This window comes from Vulpes vulpes, chromosome 10 (assembly GCF_048418805.1).
Source record: "Vulpes vulpes isolate BD-2025 chromosome 10, VulVul3, whole genome shotgun sequence".
Taxonomy (NCBI): Eukaryota; Metazoa; Chordata; class Mammalia; order Carnivora; family Canidae; genus Vulpes; species Vulpes vulpes.
Genome location: NC_132789.1, coordinates 92,115,465 through 92,132,194, shown reverse-complemented (window position 1 = coordinate 92,132,194; position 16,730 = coordinate 92,115,465). Strand labels below are relative to the sequence as shown.

Here is a 16,730-nt window from a genome sequence, read left to right as displayed (position 1 = left end):
TTGAAATATAAAATTATTAAATTATTTTAAAATTGACAGCGATTTGTCAAAGTCATTCATAGAAAAATAGAAAAGATTCTGAAGAGGAATTTTAATCTTTAAAAGTTTTCATTCTAAAGCCCTATGGGATCCAAAACTCATATTTGTAGCTGCTTTAGACAGTTTTATTTTAAAGAAATTTTGGTAATGATCACAGAATCAGTTTATTACATTTTTGGAAAATGTAAAGATATTTAGTATTTTCCTAAAATTTGTGGGTTTTTTCAACTATATATATACAATATGCAGTGTGTACACATATGACAAAATCAAATTTATTATTTTCAAAAAAAATGAATTACTGTAATACATTGCTTTTGTAGGAGAACTATGAGAATACATTCACATCCTCATACTAAGGTTCTTAGACCTAAGGCCGTTATGGCCAGTGCATACTGGAGGCCTCAAGGTCTACAAGACGTTGAAAGCTACTCAGAAGAGCGCAGAAGGAAAAGGTTAAAAACAAAGTAACTCCTATGAGAAAAGTATTCATTTATTCTCTGACAACCGGAAGGCACTCAATAAATATTGAAAGAAGAAAGGAAGGGAAGAGGCAGACAGGAATGGAAGGAAGGAGGGAGGGGGGAAGGAAGGAAGGAGGGAAGGAAGGAAGGAATGAAGGAAGGAAGGAAGGGAGGGAGGAGGGAAAGGAGAAAGAAGAGAGGAGGAGGGAAAGAAGGGAGGGAGGAGGAGGGAAAGAAGGGAGGGAGGGGGAGGGAAAGAAGGGAGGGAGGAGGGAGAGACGAATGGAAGGAAGGAGGAAGGGGGGAGGGAAGGAAGGGAGGAGGAGGAAAGGAAGGGAAGAAGGCAGAGGGAGAGAGGAATGGAAGGAAGGAGGGAGGGGGAAGGAAGGGCAGGAAAGAAGGAAGGGCAGAGAAGGAAAGGAAGGGAAGAAGGGAGGAGGGAGAGAGGAATGGAAGGAAGGGGGAAAGAAGTGAAGAGGAGGGAAAGAAGGAAAGGAGGAGGAGGGAAGGAAGGGAAGAAGGGAGGAGAAGGGAAGGAAAGGAAGAAGGGAGGAGGGAGAGGAGAAAGAAGGGAGGAGGAGGGAAAGAAGGGATTGAGGAGGGCAGGAAAGGAAGAAGGGAGGAGGGAAAGAAGAATGGAAGGAAGGAGGGAGGGGGAAGGAAGGAAGGGAAGGGAGGAAGAGAGGAGGAGGAAAGGAAGGGAAGAAGGGGGAGGGAGAAAGGAATGGAAGGAAGGAGGGAGGGGAAGGAAGGGAGGAGGGAGGGAGAATTTTTTGAAGCCCATCTCTAGTCTGAACTGCTAAATACATCAGATGCTAGTCTTTTTTTTTCTGGTTTTATGGTTTGAATTTTCTCATATTAAAGGCTTATGTTTTAACAGCTTTCAGGGAAAAAAAAATTGTACTACCTCTAGCTAAGAAGAAAGAGGAAAGGAAAGGGGGGGAGGATGGAGGGGAGTGAGAGAGAAAGAAAGAATTGGAAATCTGTCTTCATTTCCTCAGGTACCCATGGAAACAAATGGGAACAAACAGGTACTTTCCTTATCCCACTGTGACTGTGAAAGGGAAAGACGTGGGAGCTTGGTGCCCTGCACATTTTACCCAGTTAACAATATAATGACTTCATTCCATTTGCATAACCTTAACCATTTGGTGGACAGTGCTGGATCCTTAAATCAACGTCAACCTAAACATTTCCAAATAAGTTCCTTTATCTCAGGAACAAAATTAAATTAGTGAACTAATTTCTTTTCTATTTTGAAATTGTATTATTAAGTCATAAAACTCCACTTTCTTGATGCACACATTTAACCCTGTGGGATCTTTACCGTTTAACTAGGTGAAACAACAAGCTACTTTATGAAAATTGATGGATGATACATACTTTAAGAATGGAGTTAAAGAAAAAAAAAAACCTTAGATTTCTGGAGGAAATTAGAGAAAGTCATTTTGGTTTTAACTATCAACATATTTGCTGCTGCTGGTTCCACTTCCTATAGTAAAGAATAGTGGACCAAAAAGGCAAGCACTGGAGAAAAACCCTGAGCAGGATTAAAATGATCAAGGCTCATCTTGACAAATTTGATTATAGAGATTTCCATTCATTTCTTGACTACTGACTTCACGATTGTAACTTACGTGAACATAAAGAGTTAAACTAATTTCACAATTTTCTCTTGCCCTTGGCAAAACAAAAAGAGATGAAGAAGGATACAACACTCCCAATTCATTTTACAAGCTCTAGATTGTAAAATTCCCAAGGGAATGAAGAAACTGAGTCACAAATGTTATTTGTTCAGTCACCGAGTCAACGTCAACTCCAGAAAATTCTATCCTATGTGTCTCTTTTTCTCATTAGTTCTCTTTGGCAATCAGTAAGATTACTTATACCATGGGAGTGGCACATGCCAAACTTAAAAAGGCATTCAGTTGCTCACCACAATTTGTTTTAGTCTTGGAATAATGACCCATGGAAGAGTAATTTTGGGATCTGGAGACATGCACTCAGCTTCATTTTCTGAGGGAAAAAAAAAAAAATCTGTACCAAATGAAGATTTGGCTTTCCCCGTTTCTCAGAAGTGCGATCAAATGAAATTGTTCATGTATGTTTTCGATGAACTTCATGTGCTATGGGTGGAAATTCATGGAGTTATATAGTGTCCTAATACATATATTTTTTTTTCTGTCCGCAAATCTTATTTCAATAAAATCTATAATAAAAATAAATCTATTCAAAAATACTGACACTGAGGACCTAAGCCAGTCACCTAACCTAAACCAAAAACAATCTTTAATTTTAACAAAGCCCCAACACAGTCATTCAAACTCTCCTGGAATAAAGGAATATTCATTTTATGCAGTGGACATCGCTGTCATTTTCTCAATCAAGCCCTCCCGTTATTTTCACCAATGAGTGAACTTCTCAAACACTGACCATTTTCAAAAACGTACCCTGTCCATGAACTCTCACACGGTTTTAAAAATCTACATTCTCTGAATAATCACAGTCTGGCCTTGGTCTCAGTACTTTTCAAGCATTTGCACACTGGCATACAGCGAACAGACAGTGGATACTTAGCACAGGTGTATGTTAAATTCATAATTCAGGGAAAAAAATAGAAATAGGATGTCAAATCAAGTAACGTAAATCTGTAGGGTAATGGGTCAAGTAGAAAAACTTGCAATCATTAAAACTACCGCGGCTTCTTTGTATGTGTCCCTGTACTGAAAATTTTCAAGATACTGTTCATGTTCTTCTACGGAGATTTTGGGTTTTAAAGCTGCAAATCCGCTTTAAGTCTCCCTCTGGGTCTCTGCCTCTCAATCTCTCCCTGCACCCCCGCCCCTTTCGGCGTCGTTTCTCATTTGATCTCAACATTTGAAGAAAATCTACAGCACTGAAACCTTCCCAAATGGGTTCTTTGTAAACAATCGGACGGTAGGCACCTCGCATGGCCCTGATCATGTCCCTGTTCTGTCCGTAAACGGGAATTGCTCCATTTCTTCCTCCGAGGGGTGGTCGTTTTTCTTGTTCTTTTTTCTTTTTCTTTTTTAAAGATTTTATTCATTTATTCATGAGAGAAACAGGGAGAGAGAGAGAGGGAGAGAGAGAGAGGCAGAGACCCAGGCAGAGGGAGAGGCAGGCTCCACGCAGGGAGCCCGACGCGGGACTCGATCCCGGGACCCCGGGGTCACGCCCTGGGCAGAGGCAGGCGCTAACCGCTGAGCCCCCAGGGGTCCCCGGGGTGGCAGTTTCAAAGGGAGCCCCGATGCTCCCGATAGCGTGGCCGAGCTGCCCTCACCCGATGTGGGCCAGCAGGCTGCCCAGGGTGGGAGCAGGGCAGCGAGCTCGGGACAGCGGAGCCCCCACCCCGTGCCCCCCGCTGTGGACTGAGCACCGGGCACGTTAGGGCAGCGAAGCCTGGCGGGTCCCGGGGTCCGGCGGGGGGGGAAGGGGACGGCAGGTGCAGGGAAGGGGGCGGGGGCGGGGGCGGGCCCCTCGGTGAACCTTCTGGACCCCATCGCCCGGGTCCCGGGGCCGCGCCTGCAGCCGGGCCCAGCGCCGTCGCGCGCCCCGGGGCCCCCGCAGGCAGGACAATGGCCTGTCGGCGACTCGCCGGGTCTCCAGGGGGCCTCCCCGGCGCTCGGGCCTCCCCCGCCCGCCGCCCCGCCGGGAGCCCCGGGCCTGCGTCAGCCCCGCTCCCCGCGCGCGCCCCTCGGGGGGCCTTACGTAACCGCCCGCACCCCGCTCCGCGCCCCCGCAGCACCTCGTCCCGTCCAAGCGGGCGACCCGGGGCCCGCGGGTTCGAACCCCGGGGCGGGCTGGGGCGCGGGCGGTCCACCGTGGGTCCCTCCGGCAGCCCCGCCGCGCGCCCCGGGGCCCCAACGTGCTCCCTGCGGTCGGGGTGCTGGCGGGGGGGGCTTCTCCAGAAGCCTGGAGACCAGCTGGGGGCCCCGCCAGCTCCAGCTCCAGCTCCAGCTCCAGCCCCCACCCCACCACCCTAGTGCGCACACTCTTCGACGCCTTTTGCTCCCTCCCCACCCCCCCACCACGCCAGCGGGGGTCCCCGAGATTGCAGCCACTTTCTCCCTGCGCCGTCACACGCACGCGCGTGTGCAGCCGCTCACACCCACACACACGCACCCCCCGGCCCTCGCGGGCGCTCCGCGGGCAGCATCCGAGAGGCATGAATATTCATTACTTACAAGCGTTGGTGACTGCGAAGCTGTTGGCCACCTCCAAATTGTCGATGTGGGGAGTCAGCCTGAACTCCGAAGTGGAAAACTGAACCATCCCTACCCGAAATGCACTGTATTCCTGGTCGGCGCCCCTGGGAAACAGCCCCCCTGCGGAGAACAAGCACCAGGCACAGGGGTGTCAGCGCCGGGAAGGGAGCGGGGAGCCCCGCGGCCCCGAGGCGCTCGCCCCCGCGCACAGGCCGGACGAGCCCATCGACCCACCCGCGCAGCGGCCAGATCGGCTCCAAACGGTAGCCAAGGGGTCAGGGCAGGGGCGCGAGCCCGGGGCCGGGCAGGGGGCCAGAAACCTCAGCCTCTGCCGGTGACCACCGGCTTGGCGTTCAGACCCCCACCCCCCCCCCACCCCGAGGATCCGAACCAAGAGGAGCGGGTCAAGGCAAAATTAATAAAATGTGGGGACCCGACACCAGAACACCGTCCCCTCTACCGTACCAAAGCCCCAGCCGTTTCCCCCTTCGCTGCATGCTCAGAAAAACATGTATATTCTAGGCGGTTTAAATCTGGAATGCAGTCAAGGTATGACATAAGTCTACATGACATGAATTAATTTGTCCACGGTGAACAAAGATTACCACCCAATTAGGCACAATTCAAAAGCAGAGCACAAAAGGGTACCTACCTATCTGTATGCTGTTAGAAGAGACACCAAAAATCAGTCCCCATAAAACAGGAGAAAGGAGGACAGATATATGCATAATCTTTTGCATTTCCAAGAAAAGTAGAGCATCCACAAAATACCCCCTCTTTTTCTTTTTCTTTTTTTCCTTTTCCTTTTCCTTTTCCTCCTCTTCCTTCCTTGGCGGTTTTCCTCAGCAAATTAGATCCTCTGCATCTTGAGGCAGCAATTTAGCACCAAGCTGCTGAAAACCTGAAGTGGAGGCAGAAGAATTGCTATTCCCCAGGTCCTGCTGGGGGCTGCTGCTGCCGCCCTGCGCCCCGCGCCTGCTCCCGAAGTCCCGAGGACTGGCTGGATGCAGTTTTCAGCGGAGCTGCCGCTGTGGTTCCAGTGTCTTGGAATATTCAGCCCCCTCCGGTGCGCTCACACACACTCACCCTCTCCGCGCTCCTCTCCCTCTCCCTCTCCCCTCCGTCTCACACACACACACACACACACACACACACGCAAGTCACAGAGGACCAGGCAGTCCCGGGCGCGCGTGCGCGAGTCGAGGCAGGCCCCGGCGCGCGCGCCCAACCCCTCCCCTGCCGCCTCCCCCCTCCCCTCCCCTCCCCTCCCCTCCCCCTCCCCCTCCCCCTCCCTCCCCTGCACCCCGCGCCCCGCGCCCCGCGCTCCGAGCCGTGCAGCTGCAGCCCCCGGGCCGGACCTCGGCTCTCGAGAGCGGTGGCGCCTCCCCGGAGCGCCGCTGCCTTTCAGCACCGAGGACAGCGCCCGGCCCCGGCTCCAGCCCCAGCCCCAGCCCCGGCCCGGGCCCGGCTCGCGCTACCTTTGTGCCGCCGCCGCCGCCGCGGAGATGCTCCAGCCTGGACCACACGCCTGCAAAGCCGATTTCCGGCTGCTGTGCAGAAGCCGAACCGCTCATTGTCGCCGGCGAGGCGCTCTCTCGCCAGGCCCCGCTGTGTTACATTGGATTTTTCTTTTCTTTTTTCTTTTTTTTCTTTTTTTTTTTTTTTTGTGGTTGTGGTTTTCATTTCCTAGAGCCTGCGAAAACTCACTCGCCTAGCGAGGTGGACGAACGCTCAGACCGTGCGTCTCGCCCCGACCCAGCCAGAGAGCGAACAAGGAAAACAAAATACCCATCGAGGAACTGTTCCAGAATCGGGAAGTTTTGCTACATGTGATGTAGCCAGCATCCAGGGAAAAACAAAAACAAACAAAAAACAAAAAAAAAAAAAAACAAAAAACAAACAAACAAAAAAAGAGACCCAAATTCTTTCTTTAAAAACTAAAGCCGCACAGGAGGAGGTAAAGACTGAATCTTTGCAATACTTTGCATGGATGTCCCATCCTGAGAGTGTCATGGGGCCCTAATGCCAACTCGCAGAGCCAGCTGAGGGCAGGTCCCGCAGACCTCGCTGCAGATTCTCTCCTACAGTAAAAACATGTAGACTTGGCTCTGTAGAAGCCCCTTCTGCACTGAAAGCAGAAGACTGCGTTTCAAGGAAAGGCTCCTAGGGGAACAAGGAGATGAAGTGAGTCTAGAAAGATCGTTGAGCTGCACGGTCTTTCGCAGGGACGTAGTGAGAAACCAGGTATTCCACCGCGTTTTGGCCCTGAGTTTTGAGAAATCATGGCCCGGAGAAAGTAAGCTAAGTTTTCGTGACTTTAAACCCGAGGGCTTGAGATCACTGCGGAAGAAAGATGAGGTTAGGGATTCAAAGTTTGTGGGAAGGGAGTTGATGGGGAGGATCTAAGACCAGACTTCCCCCTGCGGAATTTATGCACTTCGCGGTGCTTGCCAAGCAGTTGCCTGGGAACCTGCTCTGGCAATTCCTTCTGCTGCTTCGAAAAGTCTTAAGTTTTATGGCTTTTTTTGGTTTAAACAAAGAAATAAAAGAAGGTCGAGTACAAGGGACTGTTTCCAGAAGGCAGTAGATTGGAGCCCACGATACTAATAATATTTCAGAATGCCAAGAGAGTTGGCCTGCCATGCTGCCTTCCTGTGCAATTAGCACAGGCTCCTCGTTGACTGTTATTTCATGTTTGCTTCTTAGTCACTCCAGGCCTTGATTTATCCATTTTAGAAATGAGAAAGATGGGCAAAGTGGCCTCTTGGGCTTTCAAATCCTGTAATTCTGCGATATCCAGTTAGTCTTCCCCTGATTTGGGTTTTAGATATCTATTTATAAACCAGAAATTGAGAATCCATAATCTATTGCTAATCGTAGTTACTACAGGTAAAAATGCTTCCTAATTTTATCACCAAGAATTTATTTTAGTCTGATGATAAGCAATTCACTATCTGTAAAACAGGCCCTGTGGATTAAAATACATTTAGCTTTTTAAAAACTAAATAAGAATAAAAATAGTAAAAGAGATATAAATAAAAATATATCCAAATTTACCATGTGAAGAATAATTAAATTAATCTTATCTATTCAATCACTAGTTGTGATGTAAGACACAAAAAATGATCTGAAATTACTCCCTATTTGAAATATATAATGTATATATAAAAGATATATATATATAAGTGAATAAATAATGTCTCACAGCAAAGTAAAAAATACATTTCCATCCATTTTCATTTTTTCAGCATTCATTGTTTTCCGCAAGAACTTCAATTTCATATAAAGTAAGTTGGAATGAAAGGAGAGAGAGAGAAGGAGCTTAAATGTGGAGAAGCAATGATACTTAAAGTGTAGATGAATGTAAATTGATTTTTTCCTTAAAAAACTTGTTTCAAAACTATTTTCATCATAATCTATTTCAAATTCAAAGGCAAAGATGAACTCAAAATGACTGAATTATATTCTATAAAAGCAAAAGATATGAAGCAAGAACTTGCTGAATCATAGATCATTTTTCCTAGTAAAAAATGGAAGAACTTGGGGTAAATATTACTGTTTAATGACAAATTATAATTCATATATATAGAATAGAAATAAAAACTAGGCATTTCCCGTACTTTGAACTGCTATTCTGTTACTGTGTCTTACACAATGTAGTTAAGTATGTACATTTTACAACATCCCTGGATACATTTCCTGCAATGTTAGCATCATTATGTTAATATTATCATTCGTGGAATCTTTCTAATTCGCTATAATATTTATACAGCTTATATTTTCCAAGGACAGAATTCTGTCAATATAAATGTAATGAATTTAAATTGAAGTAAATAGTTATGAAAACGAATGAAAAGTACTAGAATTTATTTTGAATACTTAGAAACTCCTCACCTCATAATATGTCTCAAATTGATCAATAATAAAATCAATTTTGAAAATTCAAAACTACGAGGTCTACAGTGGAATAGAGTAATGCGCTCAAAGAAACAGAATTTGCTATTTTCTGCCCTCTGCTGTTCAGTTTTGGTAATTATCCATAAGTATTGTTTTCTAAAGCAAGGATAAGTTACATTGAAACACGGAAGGAATAAAAATCCTACCGACCCCATCATTTGTTTGCTTGGTTGGTTGTTACTGTTCCTTTATGCATGTGTTTAAACAATTTTTGTCATTTAGGCTAGAAATAAGTATTATACGTTAAATTTCAATTTCTGCTTCACTTGATCTTTGCTTCAACATGAGAAACAATAATTTTCCTTTTAAATCTACTTTAAAATGTTTAAGGATACCAAATATATGGTACCCAATATGCATAGCTTTAATTTTTATTCCATTATAAAAACCTTTGCATAAAGGAAAGGAAAGTCATTGTGAGGAGGAGCGTGATAATTTTTAAATGACTAGTAGAGCAAATTTTAGCTGATTTCATTATCAAAAGTGGATTATGAATGTCAGTGCCATACTTCTTAGTAACAAAGTCTCACCAAAATAGAGATCATTGTCTTTCTTTCTATTGATCTTCTGGAACTGTGAAAATGTAGGCCACCTGAAATGCTTGGATGCAACTCAATAGTAGGAAAAAGGGTCCATGCTCTTTCAGCAGAAGATGGCAAAGGTTGCAGCACCTGCAGAAAGAACTCTTGTTCCAGACATGAGACCCTATTGCCTGAGACAAACCAAATAAAGAAACAGACAAGAAAACATGAAGATTTTAGTCCATCGGGACTACAAGTAGAAATTTCTGTTCTTAAATTAAGATAAAGAATAATATTAATATTAATAATTATTCCACATTGAGACAACATTCTTTTCTTTTATGCAGCAAAATTTTAAATCACCATTTCAATAAGATCAACTACATGACCCAAAACATATACCTATTAAGCAATTTAGACTTTTGTACCTTTCTTTTTCAATGAATTTAGAATGTCCAAAAATGAAAAGAAGTACTTATTTTCCTGTTAGTTTGTGATCATTGATTTTATGGATTTTAATGAATTTTACCCTAATAGCTAACAATCCTGTACCAGGAATGTATATTGGAAAACAATATTTCAATTCATTCATTCATTCAATAAACTCTTAGGAATTACAATAATGTTCCAAACACTGTGGTTGACACAGTGGGTAAAAAGATAACCCAACAGAAACTTTTCTCAAGAAATTCCCAGACTTCATTCAAGTAAGCAAATGATTAAGTCCACATGAGAAGGTCAATAAGAAATGAAACAAATAGGCAGATAGTTAAGATAATGTGATAAGGCAAAGAAAAATCTATTAAGCACATTTTATCCTGGAGTTTAGGGAAGGAGAGTTACCAAAGGCTAAAATCTGAACTGAGTCAAGTAGAAATGAGGTAGGTTAACTGGGATGTAGCGAGGAGAACACTTTTTTATTTTAATTTAAAAAAAAAATTAAATAAAAGGGGGGGGCTGGGTTGCTCAGTGGTTTGGTGCCTGCCTTTGGCCCAGGGCCTGATCCTGGAGACCCGGGATCGAGTCCCACGTCGGGCTCCTGGCATGAAGCCTGCTGAGTCTCTGCCTCTCTCTCTCTCTCTATGTCTATCATGAATAAGTAAATTAAAAAAAAATCTTTATTTTAATTTTTAATTTTATTGAGTAACAGTTATTAACAGTAAATTAAGATCTTTACAGTGTACAATCCGATTACTTGGTATATGTTTACATTGTTAAAGGATTACCCCATCAAGTTAATTAACATATCGATAACTTTGCAGATTTATCCTTTTTTTGTTGTGAGAACATTTAAGTTCCACTCTCTTAGCACATTTCAATTATACAGTACAGTGTTATCGACTATAATCATCATCTTATACATTAATCTTCAGACCTTGTTTGTCTTAAATTTGAATATTTGTATCCCTTTACCAACCTCTCCCTGTTTCCCTGGTGCTCCAGCCCCAGGCAATCACTTTTCTACTTTATTTCTATGAGTTTGACTTCTTTGGGGTTTTTTTTGTTTTGTTTTGTTTTTTGTTTTTTGTTTTAGATTCCACATATCAGTGATACCATACAGTATTTGTCTTTGTCTGGCTTATTCCAATCTGCATTTCCTTGATGATTAGTGATATTTAGAACCTCTTCATGTATCAGTTTGTCCCGTTGTACGTCTTCTTCGGAAAAATGTTTATTCAGGTCCTGTGCTCATTTTTTAACCAGATTTTTGATTTTTGCTATTGTGACGAATAGGTTCTGTATGTTTTGGATATTAACCCTTTATCAAATATATGATTTACAAATACCTTCTCCCATTCCATAGGTTGCCTTTTCATTTTGTTGATGGTTTCCTTTTGCTGTGCAGAAGCTTTTTCATTTGATGTAAGCCCCCTTATTTATTCTTGCATTTGGTGTCAAAAAAAAAAAATCATTGCCAAGATGAATGTCAAGGACCTTACATTCTGTTTTCTTCTTGGAGGTTAATTTTTCAGGCCTTATGTTTACATCTTTAATCCATTTTGAGTGGTTTTTGTGTATGGTGTTATATCGGGGACCACATTCTTTCTTTGGAATGTGGCAATCTGGTTTTTCCACACCATTTGTTGCAGAAACTATGCTTTCCCCATCGTATATTCTTGTCAAAAATTAGTTGATCATACATACATGGGTTTATTTCTGGGTTTTCTACTCTGTTCTATGTGTCTGCTTTTTTTTTAAGATTTTATTTATTTATTCATGAGAGAGGCAGAGACATGGGCAGAGAGATGCGGGGAGCCTGTTGCAGCACAGAGTCCTAGGACTGCAGAATCAGGGTGTGAATCAGGGTGCCCCCCGGCAAACAGGGAGGTGGATGCTTTTGCCCACTCTTTCTGTCTAGACACTGGTGTGTAGCCATAGGGGGTAGGGGAGGTGCTTCTGTACCCATTAAGAACTGCTTCTTTCTTTGCTACCGTTCTGTGGGACTCATAAATGCAAGCCCTGTTGGTGCTCAAAGCCAGGTGATTCAGGGTTCTGCCCCTCAGGCAACAATCACAAAATCTTGGGACACCAACCAGACAAGTGTACAAGCTCCTTCTAGGAAAATACTGATGACTCAGAGTAGCCTAGAGCAAGAAAGCGGGGGAAGGGTCCACTACCTTCCCCAGTCTCCAGGAAGGATTTAGCCAGACTCTAGATGTGTGCTAAATTAGACACCTGAACCTCAGACAACATCTTTTAAGTACCCAGATGGACCTCTTTCATTTTTGCCTGCTTCATCCATGCTGAACCCTGAGAGGGATAGCCACAGCGAGTGCTCACAGGCCCATTTTTTTTTCTTATTATAGTTTTGAGTTTCCTGGATGCGAGCCTCATTTGCTTTTACAACTAGGTATTTTGGAGGCCCATCCCTCAAGTGGGAATCTTCAAAGTTAGGACACTAAATCCGGGTTCTGAAACCTTCACTCTTCAGAGAGAAGTGGGAGTCGGTGTTCCTTCACAATAGTATGGTACTGTGATGGGGATGGGGTTTATGGCAAGAGTGTATCTCAGGCTTTCCTAAAGCTTCTGATGTGGGTATTTTTCTCATTCATTCAATGCATAGGAGTTACTCAGTTTCTGGATTTCTTTTAAAGGTCATTGCTCCATGTGTAAGCTATACGTTCAGTATGTTCATGGGAAGAGGGGAGTTCAGGGGCTTCTTATTTTGCCATCTTGGCTGACTTTAAGAATGCTTCATTTAAAAGCAGAGACATCAGTAAAGGCATGTGTGTGGTCCAGGAATTACAAGCAATGCCCATGTTTCTAGAATGGGAAGTATAGAACAGGAATAACAGAAATAAACTAGATTATGGTAAATTTATCCTACAGGAAAAGAAAAACATTTGGAACAAAGATCAGTTCTTAAGCTTTTCACTTTTAGATACAACATTCTGGAAGCTGTGTAGAATGTATTTATGGGGAAGCACTGAATGTAGGGAGACCAGATAAGAGGCTGTATTCCTGGTGAGGGTAATAAGAATCCGGATTAAGAGAATAATAGTAGGAAGAAAAGGTTGGTTTAGTGAAATATTTAGGATGGAAACTTAGTAGAACTAGTTAGTGAACCTGCATGTCTCTTAGGTAAAGGATATGGAGAAACGAAGCCAACTCCTGTATGAGGCACAGTGTCCAGGACAATGTTGTCTCACATCAGGATGAAACATAAAGAATACTAGAAAGCAAGTATGTAGGCAAGTGATGTGTTCACTTTGGGGCATGTTGGATTTAAAAAATCTGTGGGATACAACCCCTCAAGCTATTGTGTCAGTGCTTAACACCAACTCTGATACTCATGAATGAGACTTCATCTGAAGTTTGACTTTGAAAAGTTAACATCACAGCCTGTGGTATTTTATATGTAGTTACTGTTTCTTAGAAAAGTCATTTAAAGCAAAAAACTGCAGAAAGACTCATGCATACCTTCAAGATCTTGCTTTCACTTAGTACTGATAGATGTACAATCATTTTCCATCATTTGAAGTGAGACCAGGCCATTACCTTAACCGTGGTTCTCCTAAATAGTTCCCCATTTCAGTCTCTTTATTTTTTTTTCAGTCTCTTTAAAATGGAATAAGATTTAAGAATATTTGTGAAGAAATATGAACACTAAATTTCTTTTTATTTTTTAATGATTTTTCTCATATTTTGTGATAGCCTTGCTCACTCTTAGCTAGAATGAAATTTTTTACCTACTTGCATTAGTGTCCCTTTCCAGGACATCCAACATAGTTTTCAACAATTCTCTTTTCACACGTTGTGAATTTACAAAATATTTTAACCAAATCGCATAATCACAGTATCAAATTCAACTGTCAAAAAAATGTTTTCTTTTTCTAAAATACACTTGACTCTCACTCAGTGGGTGATAGCAGAAATTAGAAGAGCAAGCCTCTAGCCTAAAGTATTCAACAGGACTCCACTGGTGCTTTTTACATAACGTAAGGGGGTGTGTGGGGGGGGTGGGGGACAAAAGAGAGAAAAAAAGAAGCAAATAGCATAAAACGTAGCTACAACCATTTCCAAATCTATAGATGGTTATGAGACACAAATAGCCACTTTTTTCAAGCGCTCCTTCCATATTCATGTTACTTTAGTCAGCACTTCAACGAGCCAGAGTTCTTTACTTGTGGTATGTGACCCAAATCTTCCTTCCTGCAGGGTCTGAGTCCTTGATGTTCTAGCCTTTGTTAGGGCTTCTATAGTTTTCTTTTGTCTGATTACTAGGCAAGAGAATACTAAGAGGAAATATAGTGAGTAGTGAGCCTCCTCATCTACTCCATTGGCATAGCACATTTCCCTTCCAGTCTAGTAGGTACCGTTTCTATTTTATAATAGTCTGCTGCTCTGCAGGTACAATTTTATGGTACAACAGATCAGATGATGTCATTTCTTCCGGATGGGGAAATCAGGTTGTAAGATCATGTGGTATCCTCTGGACAGAAGCTTACTATACAGGAGGCCCTACTGGCATGATAGAAGCTACTTTTAAAATGGAAAGGAATTGCCAGCAGAGGGGAGCAAGGTCTTGCTTCAAACCTTAGGCACCTGTCCTGAGATTCCCTCACTGGAACTTGCCATGCTCTCTATGTTAACATCTTTGTCTGCATCAGACATGTCAAATACCATTGTGTCTACTGGGTCTAAGGCTTAAATGTCGGCTTGCACTGCAACCTAAAACTGCCAATGTAGTTTATTTCTTTCAGTCCAGCTGGCAACCTTATAACTTAATACTAATAAATATGTCAGAGCAGCATGCCCAGATGTGGTACACATTGCCTGCAAAATTCAGACAAGCCTACTAAGCTTTGCTTCTTCCTTTGTGGTGGATGGTAAAAGCACAATTAGCCTCTGGTCCCTGGATGCTTGAGAAGCTTCACCCATGAGGTCGACCCTCTAATTTCTGAGGGGATTTATCTCCCCCACTCTGTTATATGTATTTTTACTAAGGCATCTAAGTGGCTTACTACTTCTTGTTTATCGGGTCCAATTAGCATGGTGTCATCAATATAATATATCGACATCAAGTTCTGCAGTGGAGGTTACACCCAGAGCAGTCCCTGTATCTCTCTTGAAGGTATAGTTGGCTAATATTACTTGGGATGTATATACATATACATTTTTATTATTGGCCTGGAGACAATGAGAGATGTTGGAGCAAGAAAGAATTGGCTTCATATTGGGAATCAACTGTTCCATGCACAGACATTAATTTTTTTTTCCCCTGCATAGGAGATGGCTGCCTTACAGAGTTGAAAGGTTTGCTTCTGCTTCTGCTTACACAGCAATACTGAGGAATTCAGAATTTATAAGCTCCCAAACTCATCTGAGTCTGTACAAATGTGTTTATTCACTGCACCAGAATTCTGTTCCTTGCCTATAGTCTCAATATATAACAATATATAGTGGTATATAGTCTCAATATAGAAACTATATTGTCTGTAATATAATATAATATAGTTTCTATATTGAGACTATAATATATACTTATATATTATGCCACTTAATGTAGTATCTATATCTAATTGGTAGAGCAACTAGTTGTTTACTTAGGTTTCCTCAAGCCATAAATTCCCTACCACTACAGGAAAGGAGGGGCTCATTCAAAACTTCAAAGAGGCTTTTTGATTTTGATACATATTCCTAATTGCATGCTCATAGATTTTAATTTCTTATATCTCCTGTGTTTGTTCTCTGGGGCCAGAGAAAGAAACTGGATGACTCCAATATTTTAAATAATTACTGTTGTCATAACAACAAAATACCACAGCTACCTGATTTCCCTCCAGTTCCCCTTCATTCTATGGTGCCATCAGTGAAAATGTTTATAATCATGTTGCCACCATCTGCCATAAATCACTCAAGTCCCATTCTTCCTCCTTTGTAAGACCATATCCTCTGTTCCTCATAACATGTGAGCAATTTTGTGCTTGATTCCTATTGTGAGGTTCTGTTTCCTAGGGCCATTTGCAACACAAATTACTTTATATCTGCCTCCCTGCATAAGATGATATATGCAAAAAGAATGATCCAAAGATACTCTAGTTACAAAATATGAGTAAAAGAAACCACAAAATTCAGTACAATAATCCAGGGTAGAGGCAATAGGGCTACTGACATTCTTAGGCTGAAAGGAATGTACAGAGGAATCCAGGACCTGAATCTAGAGGAGGTCATGAGAAGAAGGACATCTTAAAAGAAGCCATGATCTTTCATTGAAGGACATAGATCACTTGAGGTGACCTATCAGAAGGAAAACAGAGGAAGAAATAATCCAACCTCACTCTGCTTTCTTCCTCCAGTCACCTGACCAGGCTCCCTTTGGCTAAAGTCAACTGAAAAGTCAGAGTGAGGGAAGACGTTGATTCAGCTCCTATAAGTCAGCCACCTGGGACAGAAAGCAGAACAGAGAAAAAGAGAGAATAAAATTTGAAGAGGAAATGGAAATATGTACAGTCCACATTGGCGATTCTTTCTTAAACTTAAGACTCAGGTAAATGTTAGAATATGAGAAGCCTGGGTGGCTCAGCAGTTCAGCGCCACCTTCAGCCCAGGGCCTGATCCTGGAGACCCAGGATAGAGTCCCCTGTTGGGCTCCCTGCATGGAGCCTGCTTCTACCTCTGCCTGTGTCTCTGCCTGTGTGTGTGTGTGTGTGTGTGTGTGTGTGTGTGTGTGTGTGTCGCTCATGAATAAATAAATAAAATCTTTAAAAAAGAAAAAAGAATATGAGAGGAACCACTAGGCAGAGACAGTAGCTATTGATGGGGAAGACATTGTTTTTCATTACCGATAATTGGCAAGTTGATTGCTTGAGTGACTTCACAAGAGTACCTGGAGGAAAGGCAGAGAAAGGAAAGACAGTATAACGTCTGTCCAACTTGAATTCAGATACACTGATTATACCTTTAGACAGAGAAGATAATAGAAGAGATGGTTTTGCAAGAGTCTCTGTGAGAGCGTACGGCACAATTAGTTTCATTTTAGATTACTATCCTCCCCTCCAACCCCCCAAATCTGTTTGGAT

At 42.9% G+C, this 16,730-nt stretch overlaps 1 protein-coding gene across 4 annotated transcripts in view; it reads right to left on the bottom strand.

The window, feature by feature from the left end:
- The window catches only part of GRIA2 (glutamate ionotropic receptor AMPA type subunit 2), a 150,085-nt gene extending 143,588 nt beyond the window's left edge, over positions 1–6,497 (bottom strand). For 2 of the 4 annotated variants that reach the window (XM_072724918.1, XM_072724917.1), the window contains exons 1-3: positions 6,208–6,497; positions 5,382–5,630; positions 4,709–4,849 (exon numbers count right to left, since the gene is read on the bottom strand). In XM_072724918.1, coding sequence (XP_072581019.1) covers positions 4,709–4,849; positions 5,382–5,469 — 229 coding nt within the window. In that variant the 5' untranslated portion in view covers positions 5,470–5,630; positions 6,208–6,497. Of the gene's footprint in view, positions 1–4,708; positions 4,850–5,381; positions 5,943–6,207 lie in introns of those variants that run through there. The other 2 variants (XM_026008060.2, XM_026008058.2) reach the window with 1 other exon arrangement.
- Positions 6,498–16,730: the final 10,233 nt, after the last annotated feature.